Source organism: Corvus hawaiiensis, chromosome 24 (genome assembly GCF_020740725.1).
Source record: "Corvus hawaiiensis isolate bCorHaw1 chromosome 24, bCorHaw1.pri.cur, whole genome shotgun sequence".
NCBI lineage: Eukaryota > Metazoa > Chordata > Aves > Passeriformes > Corvidae > Corvus > Corvus hawaiiensis.
This window is the reverse complement of record NC_063236.1, coordinates 10,520,705-10,547,989: the sequence shown is the minus strand read 5'-3', so window position 1 is coordinate 10,547,989 and position 27,285 is coordinate 10,520,705. Positions and strand designations below refer to the sequence as shown.

The 27,285-nt window shown below is 56.2% G+C and overlaps 2 protein-coding genes across 9 annotated transcripts in view; one reads left to right on the top strand and one right to left on the bottom strand.

The window, feature by feature from the left end:
• Nucleotides 1-27,285, top strand: part of LAMB3 (laminin subunit beta 3) — a 41,500-nt gene that overhangs the window by 8,320 nt on the left and 5,895 nt on the right. For 2 of the 8 annotated variants that reach the window (XM_048327990.1, XM_048327987.1), the window contains exons 2-17: nucleotides 10,506-10,645; nucleotides 11,201-11,265; nucleotides 11,736-11,890; nucleotides 19,961-20,075; nucleotides 20,253-20,326; nucleotides 20,769-20,948; nucleotides 21,291-21,354; nucleotides 21,639-21,814; nucleotides 22,033-22,156; nucleotides 22,439-22,627; nucleotides 22,709-22,864; nucleotides 23,406-23,602; nucleotides 24,451-24,562; nucleotides 24,980-25,352; nucleotides 25,797-25,957; nucleotides 26,952-27,160. In XM_048327990.1, the coding sequence (XP_048183947.1) occupies nucleotides 11,217-11,265; nucleotides 11,736-11,890; nucleotides 19,961-20,075; nucleotides 20,253-20,326; nucleotides 20,769-20,948; nucleotides 21,291-21,354; nucleotides 21,639-21,814; nucleotides 22,033-22,156; nucleotides 22,439-22,627; nucleotides 22,709-22,864; nucleotides 23,406-23,602; nucleotides 24,451-24,562; nucleotides 24,980-25,352; nucleotides 25,797-25,957; nucleotides 26,952-27,160 (2,334 nt within the window). In that variant the 5' untranslated portion in view covers nucleotides 10,506-10,645; nucleotides 11,201-11,216. The other 6 variants (XM_048327992.1, XM_048327989.1, XM_048327986.1 and 3 more) reach the window with 6 other exon arrangements.
• Nucleotides 1,515-2,594, bottom strand: G0S2 (G0/G1 switch 2). Its single transcript, XM_048327997.1, has 2 exons — nucleotides 2,480-2,594; nucleotides 1,515-2,110 (listed from the first exon to the last, which is right to left on the bottom strand). The coding sequence occupies exon 2, from the start codon at nucleotides 2,074-2,076 to the stop codon at nucleotides 1,771-1,773; it is 306 nt and encodes a 101-aa protein (XP_048183954.1). The 5' UTR covers nucleotides 2,077-2,110; nucleotides 2,480-2,594; the 3' UTR covers nucleotides 1,515-1,770.

The following is a 27,285-nucleotide window of genomic DNA, read 5'->3' as shown; positions in this document are numbered from 1 at the left end:
CATCCCTGATACAGCCACAGGCGCCCCGCTCCCTGCTTTGTCTGTGCACCAAGCATGCCCCAGGGAATTCCAGCTCAGCCTTCCCTGTCCCTGAGGCCCTGCTGGAAATGTAAAACCTCTTTAAAAGCTGGAATTGATAGGGAGGGAGGAGGACAGTGGGCACTCCTCAGCTGATGGCTCCCTTCAGGCCTGAACTCTCGTGTTTTCCCATGAAACTTCCATTGGTACCAGTGAGGGGTTGGATTGTTCAGCCTTGCCAGAGTCCAAAGGGGTGGTTACAGAGTAAATGAAGTATTTCTCAAAGGCCATTTAAATTAAAATATACTTTTAGTTGAGGAAAAGGTACTTTAAATTTGATTGAAAGAAGCTTGAGCAGGGTTTTTGTGCAGATACTGGGTAGGATTCTTTCTCCACCCTCTTTGTTTTGGTAACAGAAATAATTGTCAACAAAATGAATTGTGGGTATTATGAAAATGAAGTTGTGAATTTCATCTGTATTCTGACGTCTTCAGGTTCTGATCTTACCTTGTGCAGCTCTGGGAGTGCGTTGGGCACTGGGGTCTGGCAGGGGTTTTTCATTTCCCATGGTCCAGTGTTTGGCTCAATTGTTTTGCTTTTAGCTGGAGAGTGGCACATGGCTGGTGCATCTCCCAGTTTCTTTTCAAGGTGTGTATCCTGCTACTCCCCCTGCCCTGCTGGTGTGTCTTTGAGCAGATAAAGAGGATTTTCTGCCCTGGTCAGGACTGGCAGGGCCTGTTTCCCTGCCCTCCTCTCCCAAGTGTGGTCAGGATCACTCAGCTGTGGTTGCCTGGAGAATTTATTTGACTGACATGACACAGTCCCACATGCAACAGATTCTTGCTCAGCCCCAGAACAATTTTTAAATAGGTGAAAGTCCTCTAATGATTCTGGCAGCACTCTGAGCAGAGCCTGAAGCTTGGAACAGTTTCCACACCCTCCAGCCTGACTGTGCCATCTCTGGGTTTTTCCATCTGTGACACCCTGTGACGCTGGAAGCCAATATTACTCTGCACAATTAGGTGTCTGTGATGGCTTTGAGAAAGATCCCAGGAAAGGTAGAAGGTTTTTGGTTTGAAGGTTTTTAGCTGTGCAGCAGCTGGAGCCTGTTGGAGGATTGCTGGGGCAAGAACTGGGTTTTTATTTATTTTAAACCAGTTCTGTGCACACGTGGCCATGGCAGAGACACAAATCTGTGCCACTGAACCCAGATAACCCCTGAAGTACAACTCCAGCTCGGGGCATGTGGCACCCATTGCACAAATGCCACCTCCTCCCCAGCTGGCCCCTTCTGGGAAGGAGCAGCTGCCAGAGGAGAGGGACAGACAGAACAGACCCCAGAGCAGCCTCACTGGGCGTTACGGGGAGGGGGCAGCCCCCTCCTCCACTGTCCCCTGGACTGTGCCCCTCAAAAGGAGCCAGAGGTGTGAGCAAAACCTCTTTGCAAATCAACACGAGAAGGCTTTGAAAATAAATGCAGCGAGAGAGAGCACTGGTACCATATAAAATATTTATTGATCTTGCAAAATGGTGTAAAATGCGTCCGTAAGAAAAATAAGAAACCATGCTGTGCGTCGTGCACAGGTTCATACCAACAAAAGGTAATTTTTCCCACTGCTGCACAGCAGCAAATATAACCCTTCACTTCTGGCGAGTCTCACACGTGCAGTCTCCCTCAGCCGAGCCTTCTCTTCGTGCTGGAACCACCTGGGCGGGCGGGGCCGCGGAGTCTCTGCTGAGCGCTGAGCCGGCCTAGGACGCGTGGTGCCGGGTCACCAGGGCCCTGTGCAGCGCCGGCGGCTCCTTGCCCTTGTCCAGCACCAAACCCTCCCGTGCCGGCGGGACCCGCTGCTCCCGGGGCGCCGCCGGCTTGGCCTTCTCCTCCTCCTCTATCCTGCCCTCGGAGCTGAAGGGGCTGCACACGGTCTCCACCAGCCCGATGACCACCCCAAAGAACGCCAGCACGCTGCCCAGCATGTACAGCTTGATCATCTTCCTGTTGGGCTTCTGGCTGAGCATTTCTTTGGCGAAGGGGATCAGCTCGTGCATGGTTTCCATTTTAGCTTTGCAGCAGCAGGTTTAGATGTCAGTTCTGGAAGAGAAGAGAGAGGGACGTGAGTTAAATCCAGCTGCTGTGGTGGCAGGAGTCTCCGGGCTGCCCGAGCTCCCCGCAGACCCCCGGCTGTGCTTTAAATGGGGATCGGCGATTTTTGCTGAAGGTTTGCTTCAGGAAAACGCATCCACCCTGTCCCCGCGGTGCCCGGTACAGAGCAGACCCTCCCCAGCCCAGCCGGGCTGCGGTGAGAGGGGGACACAGCTGGTCCCACGCGTTTTGCACAGCGTCCCCCGGCCCATCGCGTCCCACCCCACTGCATCCCCATCGCGTCCCACCCCACTGCATCCCCATCGCGTCCCACCCCACTGCATCCCCATGGCCTCCCCATCCCCTCGCCCCCCTCACCGGCGGTGTTGCTGCGGGGCCGTGCCGTGCCGTGCCGTGCCGTGCCGTGCTGTGAGCGCTGCGGGGCCGGGCTGTGCTGTCGCTGTCGCGGCCGCTCCTCTGCAGCTGCTGCCCGGAGCCGCCGCCGTCGCCTTTTATCGCTGCCGGGCCGGGCGGGGCGGGGGCCGGGCCGGGCGCGGGGCCCGGAGCTCGGGCCAGCCTGGCCCCCCCGCCGCTTGGCAGCTCCTGCCCCTAATCCGGCCAGATGGAAAAAAAACCCTCACTTTTTTTTTTTTTTTAAGACCCTTCCCCCTCCCCTTTTAAAATTTTTTTCTTCTTTTTTATCTCTTCCTTCCATTTCTCCTTCCGTTCCTCCTTCCACTTCTCCTTTTTCTCTTCAAAAACTTGTGGTTTTACCCCTCCAAAAAACACCCCAAAATTGTCTCGAAGTCTAATTGTCGAACCAGAGATCTGATGCCTGACCTGCTGTGCAGCTCTGTACCTGCTTCTGCAATAAATATTTAATATGTTAATAGAAGCTTTACTGAGTGCCTGGGAGGGAGGGAGAGGATCTTTGTCCATAGCTCCCAAAACAGGGCAACGTTTGGATCCAGGGCTTGGGGCTGTGTGCGGCCAGTTCGGCAAAATGTCCCTGCCTTGGTGCCCATTGTCTCGGTGAAGTGGGTGAGAAAATGCCCCAGGGAAGCACAGGTCGGGTGTCACCCAGGCCAAGGTGTGACGGTGTTGGGGAAAGGTTTCTACAGGTGGCTCATGGCGAAGGGAGCCGTTCGCAGGTGATGCTGCGGTGTGTGACAGCCCTGATTTCCCGGGAGTGAGAGAACAGTTGGAAACTCCAAAGCTGGAGGAAGTTACATCAACTTGTTAAGACCCGATCTTCACTTTCCCCGCACTTGATGCTGAGTGTCTGTCACCCCCTTTGTGTCACTCCTGTGTCACCTGCAGGATGGTGCTGTTTCCATCCTGGGTAAAGCAGGAGGCCACTCTGCTTGCCTGGATTGCAGGAAGGAGTGTTGCACCAGTGACCCTCGGCATTACTGATGATGCCAGAATGATTGCATCATCACCACCACCATCATCTGTTCCCGCTGCAGGGTCCATCAGAGCACCGACACTGCTGTGGCTGCAAGAATCCTGGATATTCCACACCCATCTCAGCAGCTGCTGAGCTCAGAGAGCCGCTAAAGCCACAAGAAGTTGCTGGGATGTACAGCTTTTGGTTTCTAGCAGATGATGGACTCTGGGACAGATTTCTTGTCTGATCCATATGGCTGCTGATGGGAATTGCTCTGCCAGGGCAGTGTATAGAAATTAAAATACAAGTTGATGCAATAGCAACAATTTTAGAGAGAGACTGGTGCATGTGGAAAGAGTAAAGCTCAGAGGGAGCCTTCAACGGAGGCTGTAAAGGAGGTTGAATCCCTTGGTGAGGCACAGCCCAAGAGTCAGGCAGCCCCCAAAGCATCTGGAGAAGAAGGGGGCTTGTCCTCAAACCAGGGAGGGATGAAGGGAGGTTCCCTGACTTCCTGCTCCCGGCACATGGAAGACAGGGCCTGAGGCACAGGGAACGTGGGTGTGATGCTCCTGAGCTGGGTTTTGTCTCAGCCCATGCAGGGGAAACCTCCAGTGATGGAAATAACTTGTGACGGGAGTGGCTGGTGCTGTGTTTGCCCTTCCTGCCCCTGCGATCCTCCAGGTGAGGAGTGTCCTCCCTTCCTCCCCCGGTGTTGATGCCCCACACAGGTTCCCTGCCCTCGAGAGTACGGGCACTGCCGACCCGCCCCAAAAAGGGACGCGCTCCTTGAATTTGTGGGGTTTTTCCCCTTCCTCTCTGAGCTGTGCCGCGGGGTGGCGGGGCAGTGAGTCAGCCCCGCTCCTCACATCCCGCACGTCCCGGGGAGGCTGAGGCTCCCCCTGCCCCCGCAGCAGCAGAGCGCTCCAAGGAAAGCTTCTAGTGAAAACTTGGGGTTTTGTTGCAAGTTTTGAGTCTGCTTAGGAAATTGTATTGCAAGACTGGCTGTAAAAGTTGCTAAAGACTTGTCTATCCCTCCTCAGCGTCTGGCGTCTTTTACTTTAAATAAAAGGTCCTTATCTTCTCTGCCAACTTGGCAGCCGAGGTTGCAGCTGATTCCTGCGTTCGGGCTGTGTTTTTTCTCTTCTGCAACACTCAGAAAAATGAGCACTGGAGAAAAGATAGCTGGAGGAGCCAGCAGCCAGACAAGGGAAGTTCAAGGTCACCGCCAGTTCTTTGGGGGTCATTGTGCTGACCCTTCCCAGCACGAAGGGAGAGGCAGGGGCTGCCCCGGTCCTGCTCAACCCCAGCAGTGTCTGAGCTGCACCTGGTCCCTGACACAAAGGTCACTGTGAAGTGTTGGAATTGTGACATTTCACCTAAAAAAGTGATTTTTGGTTGGTTTTGGGTTTTTCAGCCAGGGTTTTTGTTGCCTGCTGAACCTTATATTTGCAAGTCTTTCCTGAGGGTTGGGAAGGGTATTTTTGTTCATTAAATACTGATGGAGATGTCCATGCATTCCCAAAGAGCTGGAGCTTTTGGGATAATAGAGAGCTCAGGATAATTTTGAGCATTAAGCAATCATCTGATAATCATCTCTGGCAAACGCTTCTCATAGCAGCACTCAGACTGTGTTGATCTAACTTAACAATATCCAATTCAATTTTGGTTTAGATTTCAGTAACAAAGTGTGCAAGCTTGTTGTGTGCTTCATTTAAATTGAATTAAGTGTGGATAAAACGATTAATGATTAACAGTAAATTAGACTAATTTTAGCTGTTCTATATCTTATTTAGGAGAGTCTGCATGTGGATGTTGTCAGGTTTAATAGCAACTTTAATTAAACCAGGCTTTGTGACTGGGGAAACTGCACAAGTTTAACGTCATCAGGGGGAAGAGCTCTGTCTGAACTTCTAAAGCAAAGTCAGCAGCCGAGGCTTAACCTAAATCTGGCAGGGAGGAGAAGCTGGGATGTTCGACAGCTCAGGGGGGATGATGCTGCACAGCCGCCCGGAGCTGCCAGCTCGCGGAAATCTGCTTAGAATTGCCCTGGAGGAGGGCGCAGGTGATGCTGAGCTGCCGCCTCTGCTGCATCGGGGTGTCTCTCCCAAATTTCGGTCTCCTCCTGGCTGGCTCTGCACGGGGACAGCCTTGGCGGCTCTCTGGGAGCGCTGCCCTGGCCGTGGGTGGACATGCGGGAGCGAGGAGCGCTCCCAGCCCCGGGGAGGGAGGCTCGGCTCCGGTTTCAGCCGTGCCGGGGCCGGCACCGCTCCGCGCTGGCACCGCGGCCCTGGCAGGGGCGGCAGGCGCTGGGCACGCCGAGGGAGCGTGCTGGAGGCTCGGGGAGGAGGAGAACTGCCCTGAAAGGGGCTGGGAGGGAAATGGAGCTGCCCCTCCTGCCAGAACACCTCCATAGGAAGCTCCAAGAAATTCCCAGGACAGCTGATCTGCTCGGGCACAGGCTCCTGTAGGTGCTGTCACCCTGAAACACTCGAGGGCATAAGGACAGGAAAAGGAAAGGAAAGCCTAAAGCCCAGCAAGCCATGTTAAAGATCTGTCCTATTGAAAGTGAATAAAGTAAAATAAAACCTGCAAAAATGCAGGTTTGGCTCCGTGGGCCTGGCTGTGCCTGCTTGGGCTGGGCCCAGAGGAGCCTCCCCCAGGCTGTGATGGGCACAGAGCGAAGACAGCTCTGGCCATGGGGCCGGGCCGAGGTGACCTGGTCACTGCGGCGTCTGAGGAGCGATTGCTGCCCTGGACAGGTCACAGAGGCACAGCCACCGGGACTTTGCTGCTGGGTACCCAATATTGCCCTGTTTTGTGCAGTTTTGCACCCGGGTTCCAGCCAGCCTGGCCACGTTCTCGTCTCACCCCAAGTTCCGAATCCAAATTTTATTTTTCTTTGCTTCATCTTGTTTACATTGGAAAGACATTCAAACAGAATGAGCTCAATGCTTTTCTGCAAGAGCTCTGAGTCTGGGGGCCCCCCCGACCTGGTCACGAGTCCAGTCCCACCCTGAGTGGCACCTTGGCCTCGATGGCCACTGGAAGCCCCTTCCCACCAGCCTGGGCTGTGGTTCTGGGCTTTGCAGGGTCATGGAAGGGATCTTGAGACAAAACACTTGCCTCTTGGTGCCATGTCCTCGAGTGTGGCACAGCCTCCCCTCAGGGGGCTTGGCAGGAGCACGAGAGCTGGACAGAGGTGTTGCCTCATCTCCCACAAGGCCATGAGTGCACAAGGGACGGGCACTGCTGGACTTTGTCTGGGATGAGTGTGAGCTCCACGGGCTGTGCTCACCCCACAGCCCAGCCAGGGAGGGAGCAAAGGTGGGCCCAGACTCTGAGTTTTAGCTGGGCAGCTCGAACCCCTGCACAGCCAGGCCCCTGCTCCAGTTGCAGCACCCGGGGGAGGCACAGCTGGCAGCCAGGAGCAGCAAAGAGCGTGTCCTTTGTGTCAGTCACGAACAAGGAGAATCTGTGCCTTAAAGGGGGGGGTCTTAAAATACCCCATAAAAACTTCTGCCCTGGATGTTGCAGGGGGAGGCAGGGTTGCTGTGGGGGGCGGTTGCTGGCTGGCACCAGGGGTGCAGAACCCCTCCATTCCACCACCTGGAAAAGCCAAAACCCTCCAGAGGGGAGCTGGATGCTTTCCTAATGGAATATTTTCCCGTTTAGAAAACAGGGACGTGACAAAAATAACGCTGTTCCCCTGCAAGGATAATTTTATCAAGGTCCCGGTGGGAAGCGGGCGCAGTCCCAGCCTGTGCCCTGCCAGCTCTGCACCGTGTCCCTGTGTGCCTGGGGAGCCTGTGCAGCCCGGCCCCTCCTGCTCCACGGAGGATACTGGGGGACTCTGTGCCGACCCGTCGTGGCTCAGGGCACAGGGAACTCCATGGGGTGGGGGAAGGAGCTGGGGGGGAAAAAGGAAAACCCAATTTAAGGGCAAATCCTGAGCCTTTGCTTTGCTGTACAGCTGCTGCGTGGCTCCTGAAGGGATTTGGGACAACTGCTCTGCTCCATCGCTGGGCTGGGGCTGGAGCAGGCGCTGAGCTCTGTGCTGGGCAGAACTGTCCCCTCCATGGCAGCTCGGGCCATGTCCCAGCTGTGCCTGCAGCTGGCACCGGGCAGGGGCTGCAGGGCTGCAGAGGGAGGCTGGGGTCACAGGGCTGCTGCCCTTTGGAGCCAGCTCCCAGAGTTACTGAAATTTAGACCTAAAGTGGGTCAGTGGTATTTCGGTTCAAAGTTTTATTTGCTTTCAGAGCAGGTTTTCAGAACATGAATTGGAATTTTGTCAGGAATTCCTGAAATGCTTTTAAAGGAGATCTTGTTAATTAGCAGAGCCAGTGCTGTAAATCATCTCTGCTGGAATAAGGAGGTGGTTTGCAGGTCAGGTTTGAATTAAAATGGGAAATGAAAAGATTAGCTGGAGGAAAACCTGTTTTATTACTAGTATCAGTAATCTTGCAACTGAGCTGTCAAGAAGGTACAACATGAGACATAATTTCTTACCCCTGACAAAACCTTCCCAAGTTTTCCTCTTCCCAAGCAGCTTCAGGGTTCCAGTTCCATGTCCCGTGACTCTTCCAGGATTTTCCCACGAGGGTTGCAGGCACCTGACAGGACTCACACAGGCTGTGCCTGCCCAGTGATGGGAGGTTTCATCCCAGCTCTGGGAAGTCGGGAGCTGGAGGGGCTGGGAGTCCAGAGTCTGCCCTCCTCTTGCCAAGATCCTGCTCAGCATAAGCAAATTATCCCTCTGCCTTTTTTTTTCCATTGTAAAGCAGCTGCTTGTGCAGCAAATGTGCTTTCAAGAATTGTGCTTCAGACATTTGTTAATCCTTCAATGAAAAATGTCACAGCAGCATTAAGTATTGTTCAGTTTTTGTATGCTTGAAATATAAAACTATCCTCAAGCAGCATCCTTTTCCTTAACAGAGGTTTTGCATTTCAAGAAGAAGAGAGAAGTTAAAAACTAACTGAACACGAACATTCCCGCCTGGCCAGCGGGTGTCACAGCAGCTGAATCCAAAGCTGCTGAACTCAGACAGTGTCCTTGGAAAGCTCCCAAGGGAGTAAAGTACTCGTGTGCCTGTGATCTGAACAGAAAGCAATGTCAGCCTGGAGGAAGTAAAACAAAGCCACTCATGCAGGAGTCACATCCTTTCCCCCTTTGGCTGCAACGCCGGAGTGTGTTCAGGCCCGAGTTCACCCAGGTCTGGGTTCTGAGGAGGCAGCAGCTCCGTGGCAGCGGTGGGGAACAGGAGCTCCTCGAGAGCTGCTGCTGCTCTGGTCCTGGAGAAGATGCTTTCTGCAGAGTAATGTCCCCTACAGCCTCCTCAGGACAGGGGATGTCCCATGACTCAGAGCACGATTTCCTGCAGGAGTTAATAATATTTGTTTTCCAGGGAATGTCTCGCCCAGCCCTCTGAGGGCTGTGGGCACAGCCTGGCACAGGTTAGCACAGGCTGAGCTGGAGAGGAACTCGAGCCCTGTGAGCATCCCCCTGGTCTGTTCCACCCGTCCCAGATTGCTCCATTGCTTACGTTTCATTTGCTGTGGTGCATTTTTACCATTGCCTCCATCTGCAACATATTCCCTCGCTGCTACCCAGGACAACACCGGACAGCCTGGAGCTGTTCCAGCCTCAGCCTCCTGACTCCCATCAGGGCCCAGGGCTTGCAGGGATCCCCTATCATCCAGCTGCCCCTGAGCACCCACCCGTTCACAGCTGGCTTTTTCCTTTCCCGTTTTTATTGGTGTGCAGTTGATGTTCTGTAAATGAGCCTTTTCCTCGGTTTTGTTCTTGTTTGAACTTGTGGAGCCTGGAATTGCGGGTGATGTTTGTTTTACCTTTCTCTGGCAAGCCTGGGGTCGGTGGGAGCACTTTACACACACGAGGTTACACCGAGGGGTTTCACTGTCCGGGGTTCACTCATCTCCAGCGTGCAGAGGCCGCGTCGGCAGCTCGGGGCATGTCTCATCCCTGCCTCTCTCTAAAGCATTCCAGGGTTCCTTCTCGCTTCCCCTTTGCTGCCGGCCGGGCCGGGGCGGAGGCTGGGGAGGAGGAATGCGGCGTTACCGCATTGCTGAGCAGGAGCCGGGCAGGCACGCCCAGGTGTGGCACAGCTCAGCCGGAGGAAGCTCAGCCCAGCTTTCACACACTGTAGCCTGAGGGACAGTATTTTTTTTCCAGCTCTGTGTGTACCCTTGCTCCGAGCTGCTGGTCCTTGACGTGCCTGTGTCACTCAGCGTGGGGATGGGAGGTGGGTGACACCAACAGCAAAGCAACGGGAGGAGAGACCTGCAGTCATCTGATGGGTCCGGAGCCCCTCACCAGTGCGGGAGAGGCGGTGGCTTTGGGGTTATTTCAGTGAAGTAAATGGAAAAGGCTCAACGCAAGGGCTCCTCATCAGCCGGGCATGCGGCTGGTACCCAAACACGGACCACGTCTCTTAGAAAATGTGGCTCTCTGACTTTTCACAGCTGCTGGGTTCACAGGAGTGCGTTTCGCAGAGCTCATCCTGGGCAATTTCGTGTCTCGAGGAATTCCAGCACTGCGGGCAGGAGGGGGATCTGCCTTTCTCCCTGCTTGGGCTGCAGTCTGATGTGAGAACACACACGGTGTGATTGCAGCTCACGTGGGCATCCCGAATCGGGCTTTGAATGACCGAGCGGAGGTGCTGATAGTGGCACTGCTCTGCCAGCCGCTGCCAAACTCAGCGCGTAAAACCTGCCTGGGAGGGTGGGCGAGCACTGGGGCGCAGCGGCCGATGCTGAGCCCAGCAGCAGCTCCGAGGGGCCGGGCCCAGGCTCCACTGCAGCCCCGGGTGGGTTAGGTGAATCCCAGCTGGGCTTTCCCCCGCTGGCTGCCCACGGAGCAGCTGCCGCTGCCCTCACCCTGCCCGGGTGATTCGTGTGTGCGCTGCGCCCGTCTGGAGCTGTGGTGAGTTATGCGGTAACAGGGTGTGGATGTCTGGGGATCCCTGAATCACTGCTTTATCGTCACTGCACCCACAGGCACCTTCTCTCCAGGTGAGGCAGCTGCGCGTTAAAAGCCTGCGAGGAGCACCCGGCGCTCAGAGGGCTCTGGCGGCTGCCGGGAGGGACACGGGGACACCGCAGGGACCGTGGCCGTGCTCCCGCAGGGAAGAGGGCAGGTGAGGTTTCTGGCTGCTGGGGGAGTGTGCTGGCAGCATTTCCTCCCCTGGGCTGCCTATGAAAGGAACCCCTGGGGTTCCTTTCCCTGGAGGAGCCATTCACAGGAGGTTTTTATGGGTTTCTCCTTTTCCTGGAATGAGACTTTGGGCCATCACGCGACGAGTTTGGATCGGGAATTGACTCTGGAAGCGCAGGGCGAGGGTGGGGCTGGAGCACAGAGAGCGCAGTGTGCCTGGGAAGGGGTGGCGGGGGCTGTACGGGGGTGTGTGTGCACACTCCATCCCTTCCAGCCCCGCATTCCCGGCTGGCACCAGCACCGCTCCCGCCACGCTGCGATCGCGGCGCTGGGGCAGGGGCTCCTTGCGTCATAGGCAAATTCCGTTTGAGCAGCTGATTTTCCTCTTCATTAGTCTTGATTTCCCCCCTGTGTTATTCTGTGTAGATCAATTAAAAGTGTCTCTCTGTAAAGCGAGAAGGAAGGTAGCGGACCTGGGTTCAGCTTTTGAACTGACATTTTCTGCTCCTTTTCACTCACGCTGCAAACTCTTCCCTAGGTGTGTCCGTGGCCGAATGGAGCCTCGCTGCCAACTGTGGCCATGGGCAGTGTTTGTCCTTCTGGGTAAGGCTCACATGCAGTGCTCCCGAAAGAACAGGGTCTGGCTGACTAAAGAGCAGCGCTGCTGATGGGAGCTTTGCATGGGCAGCAGCAGAGAGCCTGGGTTTGTGATAGTGCTGGGGGCTGGCAGGAGGCTGCTGCTCTCTGCCCTGAGCTGGAGGGCTGGCTCTGGGAACAGGGGACACCACCAGGGCTGGTCAGTTCGAAGGGGAGGGCACTAAGCATCCCTGCAGCCCAAAGCCTGGGGCCAGGGCAAAGAAGGGTTTTGCAAGTAACTCTTAGCACAAAGCACCATTATTAAAAATAAAGGTGTCTCGGGGCGAAGCACCCTTCTCTTTGTTAGCACATGGGGTATGTTGTCCCAAGCATGGCCTCGTGGCTGGTTTGGTGCAGCAAACAGCTCCCTGTTCTGTGATGCTGGTTGGCGCCCGTGCCTGTCTGACATCAGCCCTGATCCCTTTTCCCTGTTGCAGCAGCCCCACGGCTCCTGGGAGCGCAGAGAGCCTGTTCCCAGGGAGCCTGCTACCCTCCCCCTGGGGACCTGCTGCTGGGACGAGCTGCTCACCTGAGAGCCTCCTCCACGTGCGGCCTCAGCAAGCCCGAGACGTACTGCACACCCCACGGAGAGGTACTGCTCACCCCTGCACCCCAAACCTTCCCTTCATCCATCCCATCCTCCTCACCCTTTGGCATGGATGTGTCCGGGCTTCATGGGGCTCTGAGTTGGGCTAGTGGGAGCTGTCCCTGCCCATGGCAGGGGGTAGAATGGGATGAGCTTTGAGGTCCTTTCCAACCCAAACCATTCCAGGATCCTGGGATTTGTCCCCCTCCCAGCCATGCTGGGTCATTGCACCACCTGCAGTGTCCCCTGGAGCCCTTCTCTGCCATCCTCATGGATGAGGAGCTGAGCATGAAGGCAGTGACAGGGAACGGGCAGCAAAATTCTGGCATGAAGCACTGTGGGCAAATTATCCCAAACCCTCCTATCTCAGGACATTTTAGTTCTAAACTAAACTCGTGTTTTACTTGTGAGAAAGGGAAATGTTTCAGGTCTTTCACAAAGACTTGGAGAAGCTGCTAAAGTGAACAACTGTTTTCAATCACTGGTGCTGCGGGGGCAGGAGATCCTGCTGGGGGGATAATGCTGCGTCCAGCTGCAGATTCCCAGAGCTGCCATGGAATCAGGGGGAGAATTTAAGGATAAATCTGCCCGAGCACAGAGCTGAGAGCTGCAGGGGTGATGTGTGGTGTGAGCACTTCCTAAAGCCTTTCTGTGACTGCTGTTAACCCCGTAACTGACTGGGGAGGAGCCCCAAGGGTTCAGTGCAGGATAGGCAGAAAAGGTCTTGGAAGAGATGCTCTGGAGGAAAGGAAGTGGCAGCCCTCCAGTGGGGCAGTGTTTTCTGAAACCCAGCTCCAGTGAGTCAGCCTTCCCCTGGTTTGAATTCCCCTGCAAATTGGAGGCCAAGATGTGGTTGTGAGTGGATTTGTTGTGGAGCCAGTGGTGTTCTGGCTGGGCTGGAGAGATTTCCACTCATCCCTGAGCTCAGGGAGGGGGCAGCTCCCGGCCCAGGGGGGTGAGAGCATCAAATCCTCCTGGATGCTGGGCTGGCTGCAGCATCTCTCCTCCTTCAAGTTCTTTTCTGGGCTGGCAGTCACAGTCAGGCATTTCCTCCATTCCCTTTTTTTGGAGCTTTTTTGCTGCTCCCGGGATTTTTGCTCACCACACAAATAAACCCCTGCTGCTTCCCGTGGCTGCTGCGGCCCGTGGACGGGGGAAATGGAAGCAATTATTTCTGCTCTGACTTAATTAGTTGTTCCTTCCCAATTTCTGCTTATAGATGGGGAAAATTGCACATAAACATGCCTCTGAAATCTTCATTTAACATCGACTTTTGGCATTGACTTTTATTTGAAAAGGGGCCTTGGGGCCTTGTGCTTGGGAAGTGAGTGTGGACAAAACCTTGATTAAGCTGCTCATCCTAAAAGCAGCTGCAAGGGGCTGGTTACACCCCGTGCCTGACCTTGGGAGCTCCTTCTGAAGGGCATCATTGTGATCCTCGGCATCATTTGTAATCTTTGAAGTAGAGCCTGGACATCTCTGCTGGCTGTGCTACACCTGGAGCAGGAATGATCTGCTGGGCGCAGGATTAGGGAGTGCAGGTTCATGGATGTGCTGTGGAGGAAGGCAGGGAGCAAGGCTGCAGAGGTCTCTTCCAGGCTACAAGTCCCCAAACTATTCAGTTTTCATGTTCTTCATCCCTTACAAGTACCAGGGTTAAAGGGGATATGGAACAATTAACATTATGTTGAGTTGGATTCTCCAGTTCTAGCTCTGGGAATGGGGTCTTTGCTTCCTTTCCTTTATTGAAATGAAAGATTCAGAGTTACTGATAGCAAATCCCCTGATTTCTGTTCTGCAGCTGTAATTACCGATGGAGGTCTGATTATACCAACTCTTAACTTGGGAGAAATTCCCACGGGTTCAGCATTTCCTAATTTTTCCCTCCCTTTCTCTACTTCTCTAATTTAAGCAAAACTGAACTCGATTTCCCTATTCCCATCCCATAAAAAGCAAGCTCATTTAATTTATACGCTCCTATGAGTCCTTTTTTGATTACAAGCCTTGCTCTTGTTTAGTTGCCAAATAGGTACAAATCTGGAGGTGGTTTTGCAACCTCAGCAGAGGGCACAGGACGAGGGGTTGCTGTCATTGCTGCAGTGCCCAGGGCTGCCAGCGCTGCCCGCTGCCCGTCTGCTCCCTGCTTGCCCCAGGGCCCTCTTTTGCAACTCCGGTGGTCACTCATCAACTTCAGCCTCTGCTCCATTGTCTGCCCCGCTCCAGATCCCTCTAACCTTTATACTTTGCCCTCCTGATTGCTCCATCCCTGGCTGGGGGCTCAGCCCGGTGAAATCCAAGAAGGACGCTCAGCACTGCCATTTATAGCACACAGGGCAGTGAACAGAGCAGCGGTGGGAGGTGGAACCAGGCAGGCCAATGGTCCAGCCTGGAAGTCACTCAGTGCTTGGGGAGCGCTGCTGGAGTCAGCCGGGGAGGGAAACTGAAAATAGAATAGGAAAATAAGCCAGGCTGGATTTGGAGTCAGGGAGGTGCTGAGGAAAGGCTCAGTGTGAAAGACTGTGAGGGACTGAGGTGTGATTGAAGCCTCAGCTAACACTTCTCTTTCTTTAAATATAGATCTATAATATATGCAAATATATATGTTATATCTATGTAAATATAAATGAATGCATGGAGATGTGATGAGGAGCACGGAGCAGCTCCCACCGGTACCTCCAGCCCAGGGGAGGCACGGAGGGGCTCTCACAGACACCTTGAGCACCCCTGTGGGATCCTGTGCCAGAGGACAGGACGGGAGCAGAGCTGTGTCCCTGTGCTGGTGCTGCTGCCATTCCCTGCATCCTGCTGGAGCAGGTTGGGCTCTGTGACTGTGAGTTCTCACCCTCCAGCCCTTGTTTGCATAAGATTTTCTGCCTTCTCTCACCTGATCTTTTTGGGCACTTGGTGGACGTGAAGGGTGGGAAGTCACCTTTGTCAGCTCTTTGTCGTGGTGACACGGAGCCATCCACAGGGGATGGAGAGGACAGGTTCCAGAGGATCCCAGTCCCTGTGGGAGTCAGGGGAGGGGGATGTGAGCCCGCTGGAGCTCCTGGCACAGCACAGGGGGTCCCTGCTGCTGACGGATGGTGGCAGCTGCCTGGCAGGGCTGCTCTGCGGCATCTCTGAGCCTCAGCACCAACTCCTCTTTGGCTGCTTCCAAAAATACCGGCCAGTGTCTGCCAAGAGGGAAGCGCCAGACGGAGCTGGTGCTGTGCTGGTGCTGGCTGGTGCTTTCATCTGCCAGGCCACCTGCCTGAGTCACTCAGGGAGCTCGGAGCCCACCCCAGCACGCTGGAGCAGGGAAAGCTGTGCCTCCCAGCTCACTTTCGTTCCACATCCACGTCGAGCTCTGTACAGGCACAATGCATCCAAAAAATCATGATGGGACCAAAGCATGGCTTCTAGTGTTGGGCTTTTCTTCATCAGGTCGGGGTTTGCACTGAATAATGTGTGCTCCTGACTGGTTGAAGGTAATACAGCAACCAGAGGCTGCTGCTCAGTGCTTATCTCACTCAGGCATTCAGGCACTCCCTGCTGTTTGCTGCAGGGATGTGCCCCTACCTGCTGAAGAAAAAGCCTAATTCCCTTTTTTTTTCCCTCCTCCCTTCTCTGTATCTCATTTTTTTGGCCACAGGGCTGCAGATTGACACATGCTGGGAGACATCTCATCACTGCCTTGCAGCCGAGCTGCAGAGGCAGCAGGACCCGTGTGGGGTGTGGGATAAGCTGGTGCGGTTTGGGGTTTGCAGCCTGTCATCCTGGCAGATTTTAGATGAAGTTTAGCTGATGTGAGAACAGATGGGGTGAGGAAAACAGGCATCCACGTGCTTGCTTTTAAGCAAGGGAAAGGAACTTTATTTCCTTAAACCCCATCCATGGGATGTTTGTCCAACTCGTGTCTTTACCCCATCTCTGCCGCCCACTCTGAATCTGGGGTAAAACCAAGCTGGGGGGCAGAGGCCTCTCTCTGTGTTTTGAGCGTAACCTTGGAGCTCATTTTCAGTGTCATTTCCAACCAGCCAGGCAAGAAGTGCCACTGATGTCACGGCAAAGAGAATCTCAGGCCCAGGGTGGGATTTTGGAGTGTCCTGTGCAGGGCCAGGAGCTGGACTCAGTGATCCCTGTGGCTCCCTTTCAATTCCATGATTCTGTGGTATATCTATGTTCCAAAACAGAATCCCAGTCCGGTTTAGTGAGTACCAGTTGCTCACTGGGAAGTATGGGCAGAGCCATGGGAACTTCTGCTGCCTTTTCCCATGGAAAATGTATGGATTTCTTCACAGGCATGACAAGCCCTGCTCCACGAGCCTGGCACAGCCACGTCCTGCAGATAACAGTGCTGGAATAGAGAGCTGTCCTGCAGAAAACGGGCTGGAATAGGGAATTACATCACTTGGCTTTGCAGGTGCCTTTGTCCGGGTAACTCGTGGCTGCTGCCCACCCTATTGTTTAATAGCCCATAATCTCTGTGTGTGTATAAATTCCCACTGCCTTCCAGATTGTTCCTAGATAAACTTGGAATGGTAATTGCTGTCCCTATAGGATATTGGTTGTGCAAGAGCTCCCTGGTGGGAGGCTGAGTGCCAGGAGCCTGGCTGGCACAGTGCTCGCTCTCCCTGCCACGCTGCAGGGTCACACATGGGACCCCCAAGGTCTCCACAGGGATGAAAGGTCTCTGTTCTGTGGCTGCACAGCTCAGCTTCCCTTTCTGCTGATGAATAAGTGCAGTTTATTTTGGGTTGTGCCCCTGTGCCAGGAGGTTTGATTTCAAGGGCTCTCTGCTCGTGTTAAAATGGCAGCAGGAGCTCCTTAAATAACTTTGGGCAGGGGCCATCAGGTTAAAGTCGTTGGAGCTTTGCTGCCCTGCATGAGCAGCGGAGCAGAGAGGCTGCTCAGGAGCCGGGTCACAAGTCAGGGCAGGAGGAGAGCAGCACAGACATGCAGAAGTGTCACGCTTGGGCATTTTCAAGTTGTTTTTTGTGGACTTTTCTCCCCTTCCATTTATTTCTGAGACATGGCTCTATTTATTCTGAGCACAGCAGCTTTCCCTCTCACACAACCGTGTTGTGAATTATCCTTCAAAAGTCTGGAATGAATTTCCCTTAATCCCAGGACTTCCTTAACCCATATTTTGGGTGACTCTGGAGTAGCTCAGAGGCACAGAGGGTGAGAAATTATTTCCTCGCAAACCCACAACCTCTTTTACCTCCCTAAAATGGCTTTTTCAGCCCCCACCCCTTCCCAAGCACAGCCCAGTTCTCCTCTGCCTGGCAGGAAGGGAGGACGTGCTGGAGAGCCAGCGCTGCCCCGGGGTGGATGACCCGGGGTAGATCCCAAAACCTTCGCTGCCATTTATCACGTAGTGCTGCAGCCCTCGTGTGCTCCTGGCCCAGCTCCCAGGGATCCACTGAGCCCTGGTTAAAAAATAAAAAGGGAAAGAGCTGGAAAAAGGTACGTGCTGGTAAATCCCTCCGCATTTTGGGCTGTCATTTTTGGTAATTGCCTCTGTCCCAAGGAACTTTGAGACACATAGTCACAGCTGGTGAGAGCAAATCCTGCTGTTGTGCAATACGGGGTTTTCACAATTTACTCCAAGGACGTGAAATGAATTTGGCTTCAAGTATTAATTTTAGTCTTAATTAAAAAACTGAGAAAAGAAAAAAAATAGGAGATTTTTGCACCCAGCACAGCCCTGGGCTGCCTGGGAAGGGTTTGTCTCACACAGTTGAAGCTTCTTTTTGACTCAGCACCACGTTTGAAGTGGGGCTGCGGCTGCACTGTCGCTGCTGGAGAGCACCGGTGTCCCTGGCTGTGTGAATGATCTCATAAGTATGCACGAGTCAGTCCTAATGAATAATTTAGCCAAGATTAACCTTTCCCCTTGAAGAAAGCCTTCCCTTCTCCTTTGCTAAGCACGGTCAGAACTGGTGGGAAGTTTAATCACCGCTGGCAATTGTTCAGTAGATTATTTCTGTGGATAATTCCTGCAGCTCCCTGACAATTTGCTGCTCGTGGCCATTATCTGGAATGAGTTCTGCCTAGTCCTGATTAAATTATTTGTGATTCTCACTGGTAGAGCCAGGGAAATTGCATGATTATATATTTCCAGTGCTCTGTTTGCTTACTTAGCGATATTGTTATAAATATTGTAGTTTGCCAGCTCCTGTGCTGGGGTATTTATAGACAGAGAACATAAAGATTGTGGGGAATATTATGGAAACAGATGGGTTCCAAGTGAGGATCTCACTGTGCACCCAGCTGGGGAAGGGTTCCCAGGCCTGGGACAGAGCAGAAGCAGGCCTGGGCTGTGTTAGGAATGAAACCTCAAATCAATTTTTGTAAACCACAAATTAATTTCTAAAGGGGAAAGCAGAAATTGTGGTGCCACCGTGGCCCAGTGGCTGCCACCTCCTGCTGCTCTCTGGAGCACAGACCTGTCCTTCCCCCAGCCCTAGGAAAGGCCCTGTTTGGGGTTTGGGTTGGAATTGGCTCCTCTGTTTTAAGCATCCCGTGGAAGATTTTAGCACGGAGGTGGCTGTAAAAAGCTCCTTGTCACCCGGTGTCCCTGCTCAGCCACTGAAAGCTGATCTCGTCACTGGGGTCCCAACATCCCTGTGCCTCTGGTGTCACCTTAAAGCCACTGCAGCGCCTGCCAGCCTTGCAGAGGGGGATCTCATTGCTTCCCCAGTGCCAGCTGTGCCCCTGCCAGACCCAGTCCCCCAGACCCACTTTGCACCCAGGGTGACCTTTCTGAGCCATCAGGGCCAGCTCCTGCCACCTCTGGCAAATTCTGCTTGATCCTCTCTAATCCCTCAGGCTCCGGGATGTGTCACTGTGATACATGTGTCCCACTGCTCCATTTGAGCGGCCCCTCAACAGCTCAGGCCGCTGACAGCTCAGAATCCCAGAAGGTTTGGGTCGGAGGAGATGATGTAGTTCCAGTGCCCTGTCATGGGACACCTTCCACCATCCCAGGTTGCTCCAAGCCCCGTCCAACCTGGCCTCAGACAATTCCAGGGATGGGGCAGCCACAGTTTCCCTGGATAACCTGTTTCCACCAGGCTGGAGGTGCTGAGCCCTTCATTTCATGCCCTGAGCAGCATCTTTCCCCTCCCAGGGCCTCTGCAGTCCCTGGTGTTCACTCCACTCCAGAGCTCCAGCCGGGGCCTCCCTGTGTCCCCCCAGGACGCTGCTATGGGCTCTGGCACCATCTCCTAATTCACCATCCCCCTGCCCTTCCCCACCTTGGCCTCACCTGGCTGTCTCCCTCCCTGTTACCTGGTGGTCCTCGCCCAACCTGCTCGCCCACCCCGCGCCTGCCTCTCCCCTTGGCCGCCGTCCAGCCCTTCCCCACTCCCGGCTCTTGCTCAATCTCTTTCCTGCTGCCTTCTGCCCATGTCTGGGCCTGCTCCGGAGCCCCGCGGTGTTGGCTGCAGGGAGCATTGCCTGGTTAGCCACATTTTGGGTATTTGTTTGCTCCCAGGGGACCGTCTTCTCCCGTCCCCACATTCCCCGTGCTAAATCTCTGTTTACTCCTTGGGTTACTTGCTCAAGTGAAGGGCTGAACTTTGAGCCACTCGACTTCCCACCCCCTGGCTTCTCACCCACTGCTTGCTCCTGCTCTGCTCCCAGGGGAGAGCCCGGTGGCCGAGCATCGCCCAGAGCCCTTGGATAGGAGAGAAAGGCCCTTCTGTTCACCAGACAGCCCCTGGCTGTGCGGAAAGGGCAAACCAGTCCTGAAAAGCTGCAAAAGGCTTTCTATCAAGTGTTGGCATTGTGGAAACCAGGGGCGTTGCTTAAAAACCGCAATTTTGATGATTTGCCAAAAATCTGTGTTAGTCAAAAGCATTTTGGGTTTAGTTTTTAGTCAATAAAACCTTGAGTCGTGATTTTTAACAAGGTGTGGATGGGAGCACTTGAGGCCTGTGTGTCATCGGTCTGACTGGTCATGGTCCTTCAACTCTCTCTAAACGAGCTGTGCTGATGCTCTCTGCTGCTTAAGGAGCCCACCCTGCCTTTCCTGCTCATCCCTCCGGGATGCTGGGATGGTCACTCCTACTGTCCTTTCTTTTGCAGTGGAGCATGAAATGCTGCAGGTGTGACTCAAGGCTGCCCCACAGCTACAACGGGCACCGCGTGGAGAACGTCCTGTCCTCGGCCGGCCGCGCGCGCTGGTGGCAGTCCCAGAACGGTGAGGGCCACCGGGGTCACCTGGGACACAAACTCCTGGCAATAACCCGCCCGAGGGGAGGAGGGAATGGCATTGAGTTCTGTGGATGGGGAGGAAAGAAGGAAAGGACTGGCCTGACTGTTTATTCTCCCCATGTCCCCAGTGTGTCCCTGTGACGGTGCCTCTCTGTGCCCGCAGGTGTCGAGCGTGTGTCCCTGCAGCTGGACCTGGAGGAGATGTTCCAGCTGGACAGCGTCGTGCTCCACTTCAGGGTTGGTGTCTCTGGGCAGCTCCTCTGCTCCTGAGGAGGCCGTGAATGGCACTGGAGGGGCCCTGCTGGCTCCGTGGGTTTGGGGATCTTGGGGCACAGCTCCCTTCAGGCTCCTGATAAGAAGCACGCCAGAGTCTCTGTCCTTTTCCCCTGATTTTTATGGCTGTTCCCGTGAGAACTGGGAATTTCATTCCTTTGAGGGGTGGTGGGGCAGGGTGGTGGGTCCCCATCCCAGGAATGTCTGTTGAAAAGCCTCCTTGGTGCAGGTTGTGTGTGCTGGCTGCAGCAGGGCTGGCCTAGGCGTGAGGGACCCTGCAGGGCATGGGGATTGCTCCAGCAGCCTGCAGGGAGGAGGAGGGACAGGTAGTGCCAGGGCAGGGCCTGGCTGGGGCTGTGGTGTCAGCCCGTGGTGCCAGCCTGTGGTTCTCTGTCCCTGCCCGCAGTCGCCGCCCGCAGCGATGCTGATCGAGCGCTCCGTGGACGCCGGCAGGACGTGGCAGGTGCTGCGGTACCTGGCCTCCGACTGCGCCGCCGCCTTCCCCCGCGTGCCCCCCGGCTCCCCCGAGGGCTGGCAGGATCCCCGGTGCCAGGAGCTGCGGGGCCACCCTGTGCACGGGGGCACGGTAGGGATTTGGGGTTTGTGGCAGGGACCCCCTCTTGTGGCCCTGGGTTGGGGTGGGTGGCCTGGGAGTCTTGTACACCTGGTGAGGGATGTGGCCCGTGGCCACCCAGCACTGCTGAGGGCAATCCTTGGGATTCCTGCTCCTCTGGCAGGAAATCCTTTGCTGCTCTGTGACACATGAGGTGTTGTGTTGGTTTTCCTGCAAAATCCTCTGCAGCTCCAAAGGCTTTCCCTGTGTTTAGTGATGTTGTGCAGAGGCAGGTCTGGAGCACACGGTGCCCCAAGCAGGAATAGAGAGCAGCTCGAGTTTCCTGCTTTTTAACCTGGTGTTTGTCCCTCTAAGGTGAAATTCAGTGTCCAAGACCTGGGGTCTACAACCACCTCCTCTTACAGCCAAGCCATCGAGAGTAAGTGATGGGCCTCCTCAGAGCTGAGAAAGGGAGAGAGGAATGAGGCTCCTCGTGGTTCTCCCTGCAGTGAAGGGAAGCCCTGAGCTGGGGTAACCCTTGGGGGACCCTGAGCTGCCCGTCCGGGGCGTCAGGCAGCAGCGTTTGGTCTTTGCTGACGGCTCAGCTGCTGCTCTTTGTGCCAGTTCCTCCTTCCCTTGCTCCAAGCCTTCCCACCAACTGCAAAGAGCTTCTGCTGGGCACCTGCTGCCCCTCACATCACACCTGTCCCCTGTCCCCAACAGAGCTGGGGCCCTTCACCAACCTGCGGATCAACTTCACGGAGCTGCCGCATGTCCCACGCCAGGGGTACCACTCGCCCAGCACCTTCTACGCCGTGACAGAGATGCAGGTGCTGGGGAGCTGCTTCTGCCACGGCCACGCCGAGCGCTGCGCCCCTGCGGGGGACCAGCACAGCACGGTGAGCTCAGGGCACCAGGGGCCTCGGCACCAGCGGGATGGCTCCAGCACCTGCCTGGAGCGCTCCTAGGGATGCCTTGGCCATGGTGCCCAGAAATGGGCTGTGGGAGGCTCTTCAATGGGCATGAACCAGAGAGGCAGGAGCTGGAGGGGCACTGGGAGGATGAAGCTCTGTCCTGAGCCGCTGCCACCAGGATGGGTCACACCTTGTCTTTGCAGCAGGTCTCTGGTCACTGCGTGTGCCAGCACAACACGGCCGGGCCCCACTGCGAGCGTTGTGCCGCCCTGTTCAACGCCCGGCCCTGGGCACCCGCTGAGGACAGCGACCCCCACGAGTGCCAGAGTACGGCCAGTGCTTCCCCCGCCCCAAATCCTGCCCAGCCGTGAGCTCCGAGCCCCTTTCCTGGGACCCTCTGTGGGGTGGGTGGTGACACGGGTGTCTCGGCACCTTTGCCACTCATGGGCTGCACCAGTGCCCAGCTCCCCGGTGCCACTTGTGGGGCTGTCATCGGGTGTCCCTGTGTCACACAGGAGCCTTGGGCACCCTCTAGTGCCGCTGCTGCTGCTGCTGGAGGGGTTTGCACGGTGCCGGCTCCAACCGAGCTGTGTTCTGGGATTTTTTTAGGATGCGACTGCAATGGCCACTCGTCCTCGTGCCACTTCGACCCTGAGCTGTACCGGGCCAGTGGCGGGGCCAGCGGGGGGGTGTGTGACAACTGCCAGCACAACACCGAGGGCAACAACTGCGAGCGCTGCAAAACCAACTATTTCCGCAACCACCAGCAGCAGCTGAGCCACCCCGAGGCCTGTCTGCGTGAGTGACATCCCTAAAGCCCCGCAGCCCCTTCCCCAGCCCCTGCGCCCCTCAGCTGGGACATTTCTTGGCCATTTGCAGCCTGTGAGTGTGACCCGGATGGCACCATGCCCGGCTCTGCCTGTGACCCGGTGACAGGGCGCTGTGTCTGCAAGGACAATGTGCAGGGGGACCGCTGCCACCTCTGCAAGCCGGGCTTTGCCCTGCTGACCGGTGCCAACCCCGCTGGGTGCCGCAGTGAGTACCCCTGGGACATTCCCCTTGCCCCCGGGATGCCCCCTCCCCACCTCTCCCCCTTCCGTGGCCCCAAAAGGGACCCAGGTCCTGCCCAGCTTTGGTTTGGGGTTTTCAAGCCAAGGGCCTGTTTTGTAAAGGTTTGTAAAAGCTCCTTGTTCAGTCTGGGGGTGGTTTCAGGTGTAAGTTTAGCAAAAAGCACAGGGCAGGTGGGGTTTGGGGGGTGCAGCTGTATCTGAGTGCCCCCGGGGCTCAGGGCAGGCAGGAGGTGATGCCGTGCGCAGAGCGGGGCAGCAGCACGGGGCAGCCGTGGGTCAGGGCAGGCCTGTGTGCCCCTGGGCTGGAGGATGCTGGGACCCCTTGGGCTCCAATTCCTGCTGCAGCATTTGGGGGGGCTGTCAGAGCAAGGTGCACATCCCTTGAGCTCGGGTGGGAAGGGAGAGATGGGAGAGCCCCTTTGGGTGGCTACTAGGTCCTTTGGGAGGCTGGCCTGGTGCTCTGCGCTCGTTTGTACCAATCCCAAACCAACCCCTCCGCGTTCCAGGATGCGCCTGCAATGCCCTGGGGACACGGCAGGACGAGCCCTGTGACGATGAGAGCGGGAGGTGCTCCTGCCTGCCCAACGTGGTGGGCAGCGACTGCGGGCAGTGCGCGGCCGGGCACTGGGACCTGGGCAGCGGGCAGGGCTGCCGGCCCTGTGCCTGCCACCCCCGCGGCTCCCGCAGCCCCCAGTGCAACCAGGTACCCCCAGCCCGCCCTGGGCAGCCTCGGGGTGACGCCTCTTCCTTCAGCAGGGTTTCCTTTTTGTTTCCCTGTGCTTGCTCCATTTTTTCCTTTCCCGACTCCACAAGTGCTGCTGTGAGGGGCTCTTGGGAGCTGAGCTGCACAGACCAGGGTGCCACGGCCACGTGTCCCCTCACTGGGGACCTGTCAGAGCATCAAACCCACCTGTTGGGTGGCTCCTTTGTCTTGTCCCATCCATGGGAACCTTCACAAAAAGAGCCGTGTGTTCCCCAGTGCATCCCACTCTTACTTTCCTTCTCCTAATTCCTAGAAAACACCATGACAGATTATTCAGGAAAATGAAAGAAGGTGGTAATTACTGAGGCAAGATTAAGTCATTTTAAGAAGGCTGATATTTATCAAGGAAGCCCTAATAAGACATCTTCATACAGGCGAGGGAAGTTAATTATGCTCATTTGTCAATGAAAAGCATGTGTGCCACTTCAGGCTTAAGAGGCAACTGGGAAAATTAAAGTTAAATGTAAAAAACCCCAAACCATGACAAATTCTAAGAGCCTAAGATAGGTTCCAAACGAGCTCAGCGTGGGGAGGAGACCTGAGATGGCAAAGCAGCTGCTCGTGGGCGATTGCTTTGTTTTTGAAACAAGGCTGAACACCCTCCTTGTGGTGCTGGGGCTGTTTGGAGCCTGTTTGCATCCTGTGCCTGAGGTGCAGCCTGGCATGGGCAGCGCGGGCACGGCCTGGGCACAGACTGAGCAGAGGAAATGGTCCAGGTGCTGGTTTTGGTGGTCAAGAGCAGCTGAGGGAGAGTGTCCAGCAATGTCCCTGACGTGTTCCCCTCTCAGTTCACAGGACAGTGCCCGTGCAGGGACGGCTTCACGGGACAGACGTGCTCGGCCATGGGGCAGCAGCTGTGCCCACCCAGGCACTACAGAGATGCACGGGGAGGGTGCACAGGTAGGGACCTTTCCTTTTGGTTTGGCTTGGCGTTTCCCATGTGAAATCACGGATTATCTGGGAAAAGGCGTAGCTGGCCCATGTCCTGACATCCCAGTTCCCGTGCTGTTTTGCAAGAGAAATTTCCTCTCTGGAGCAGCCTCCCAGGTCATCTGCAGTATCCACAAATGCCCTCCCAGCAGCTTTGGGCAGGCCCTGGGCCACCCTGGGCTGGCCCTACGGGGTCAGGGGCTCTTCCCATTCCTCTGCCCATGCCACCTTTGTCCCAGCTGCTGCAGGAGCTGGTGGGAGGGGATGGACGTCAGGTTGGGATCTCATTAACCCTAATTAAGGGCTAGTCTTATACAGATATGAAGTTGTTCAGCACCACCCTCTTTTGGGCTTCACCTCTCTCTCTCTCCACCTTTCCTGTCCCAGAGTGTGACTGCGACTTCCAGGGCACGGAGGAGGTGGGCTGTGACCAGGCCACGGGCCGGTGCCTGTGCCGCAGCGGTATCACTGGGCCCCGCTGTGACCAGTGCCAGCGGGGCCACTGCAGCTCCTACCCCGGCTGCCAGCTGTGCCACCCCTGCTTCCACACCTACGACGGGGACATTGAGCGCCTACACCTGCGCCAGGCCAGCCTGGCCAACGCTACGGCGTGGCTGCCCACGGGCACGGGGGACTCCCGGCTCGGCCCTCGCCTCTCGCAGGCGCTGGGGAACTTGCAGCAGGCACAGGGGATCCTCGGCCGCTCCGCTGTGACACCGCAGAGCCTGGCCCAGGCGGGCAGTGCGCTCGCTGCCATCAGGTGAGGGATGGGTGCTGCCTGTGGGGCACATCCCTGATCCAGGAGGAGCTGCTGGGGTTTCTCTGGGAGCTGCTTGCATGGGTTCTGCTTTGTTCCTGTCCCTGCAATGCCTTGCTCTGCTCACGGAGTGAGCGGGGATGCAGGAGAGCAGCGCTTCCATGTGTGCCTGTCCCGTGCACCCAGGAGGAGCGTGGGCAGGCTGTGTGCTGGCACTCTCAGGGCACATCCAGCATTCCCAGGCCCTGCTGTGGGGGGCTGCAGCCCAGCCCCTCTCTCTGCAAACCTGTGAGGCCCTGGCGGGTCCTCAGCTGTCCCTGGGCTCAGAGGTGCCCCTCTGCCAGGTGCTGGCAGTGCCCCAGCACAGATGGCTCTCTCAGCCCTGCTCTCTGTCTGTAGGTGCTTTGCTCTGTGCTTAATTCACATTTTGTTCTTTTTCTCTGCTAGGGAGCAGGTCCGAGGCATAAATCCTGACCTTCGTTTCCTGGATGACACTGCCTCCCTCTCGAGGGAGCTCGAAGCCCTCAACAGCAGCTTGTTTGCCACCAACTCCCAGTACCAGAGCAAGAAGACCCAGTTTGAAGCCAGCCGCAGCACGGACCTGTCAGGTACAGCTCTGCAGCTGCAACATCTCTTCATTTGCAGTTATTAATTTACCTCAGTGTGACTGTGCCTGGGGTTTCCCCCCGGATGGGCGGATGAGAAGGAGTTTTTAACCTGCTGTCAGCCTCAGAACAGCAAACAGATCTCCTTTCCCAGTGAGAGGGATGCTTCCAATGCAGCCTCTGCTCCATGACCTGGGCTTTCACACTGCTGGGGTATTTGCTCTGGTGTTTTGGGGCTGGGAGCTCATTTGTGTTCCTGTTCCCCACCAGCACAATCTCTGCTGCCGGGGAGGGGGGGGAAGGGGACAGCCCTGCTGGGAAAGTGTCACTGAATCCATGGCTGAGAGGAGGGAGGTTGTGCACAGATGGAAGGGATGGAGGGTGGGGAAGAGAGCCAGGCGGCTGTCAGGCACTTGGGAGGAGAAGAGCTAATTAAGCCCTCCGATGCTGCTGGTGGCTGCTGCCATGAGATCCCCGCTCCAGCTCCTCTCCCAGTGCCTCCCTGCTGTCCCCTCGCTGCCACAGCACACACTCAGCTCGGGGACGTGCCAGCTGTGCCCAGTGGCTGCACCAGGGCAGTTCACTCTGCACCTCTCTGTCCGTGCAGGGCTCAGAGCTCCATGTCCTGGCCACCCTCCTTCCAGCCTGTGCTGGAGAGGAATTTTGGGGCTGCTCAGGAGCTGGGAAAAGGCTCTGAAATCTGTCCTGCCCTGCGAAAGCCCAGGATCAGCATGTGTGCCTTGGCTGCCTTCAGTTTTGTTTCAGCCTTTTAACCCCAACCCAGAGTTCAGTCCTTCAGGAGACCTCGAGCTCGCTGAAGGAATGGCTGGAAGGTGTTTGGAATTAAAAGGAGTTTTTGGTGATGCCTCAGTGACTAATCCCTGGCTGCACCCCGCTCCTGTGCAGGCAGCCGCTGCAGGGCAGAGCCAGCGCCTCGCCGAGGGGCTGTGCTGCATTCGTGCGTCATTTGTGCCATTTACCGGCTTTATTCCCACAGGAGCCTTCCAGACCATCCGCTCTGCCCACCAGACCTCCAGCAGTGCCAGCAGCCTGGCCGCCGGTGCCCCGGGGCTGCTGGCCCAGGCGCGGGAGAGCCGCCGGAGCGCCGCGGGGCTGCAGCGGGGCCTGGCTGCGGCCGCGGCCGAGCTGCTGGCCCTGAAGGGCGAGCTGGCCTCAGCCCCCAACCTCACCCCTGTCATCAACCAGGTGAAGATGCAAAGTGGGTTTTTAACTTCCCCACGGGGTGTGTGCGGTTTTCGGGGGGCCCTGCAGAGCTCGGGAGGCAGAAGCCTGGCCTCGCAGCCGTGCCATCTCCTCAGGCGGGCCGGCAC

Excerpts from the sequence above, each read along its gene's own strand:
- G0S2 (XM_048327997.1), bottom strand. The coding sequence starts at position 2,076 with ATGGAAACCATGCACGAGCTGATCCCCTTCGCCAAAGAAATGCTCAGC.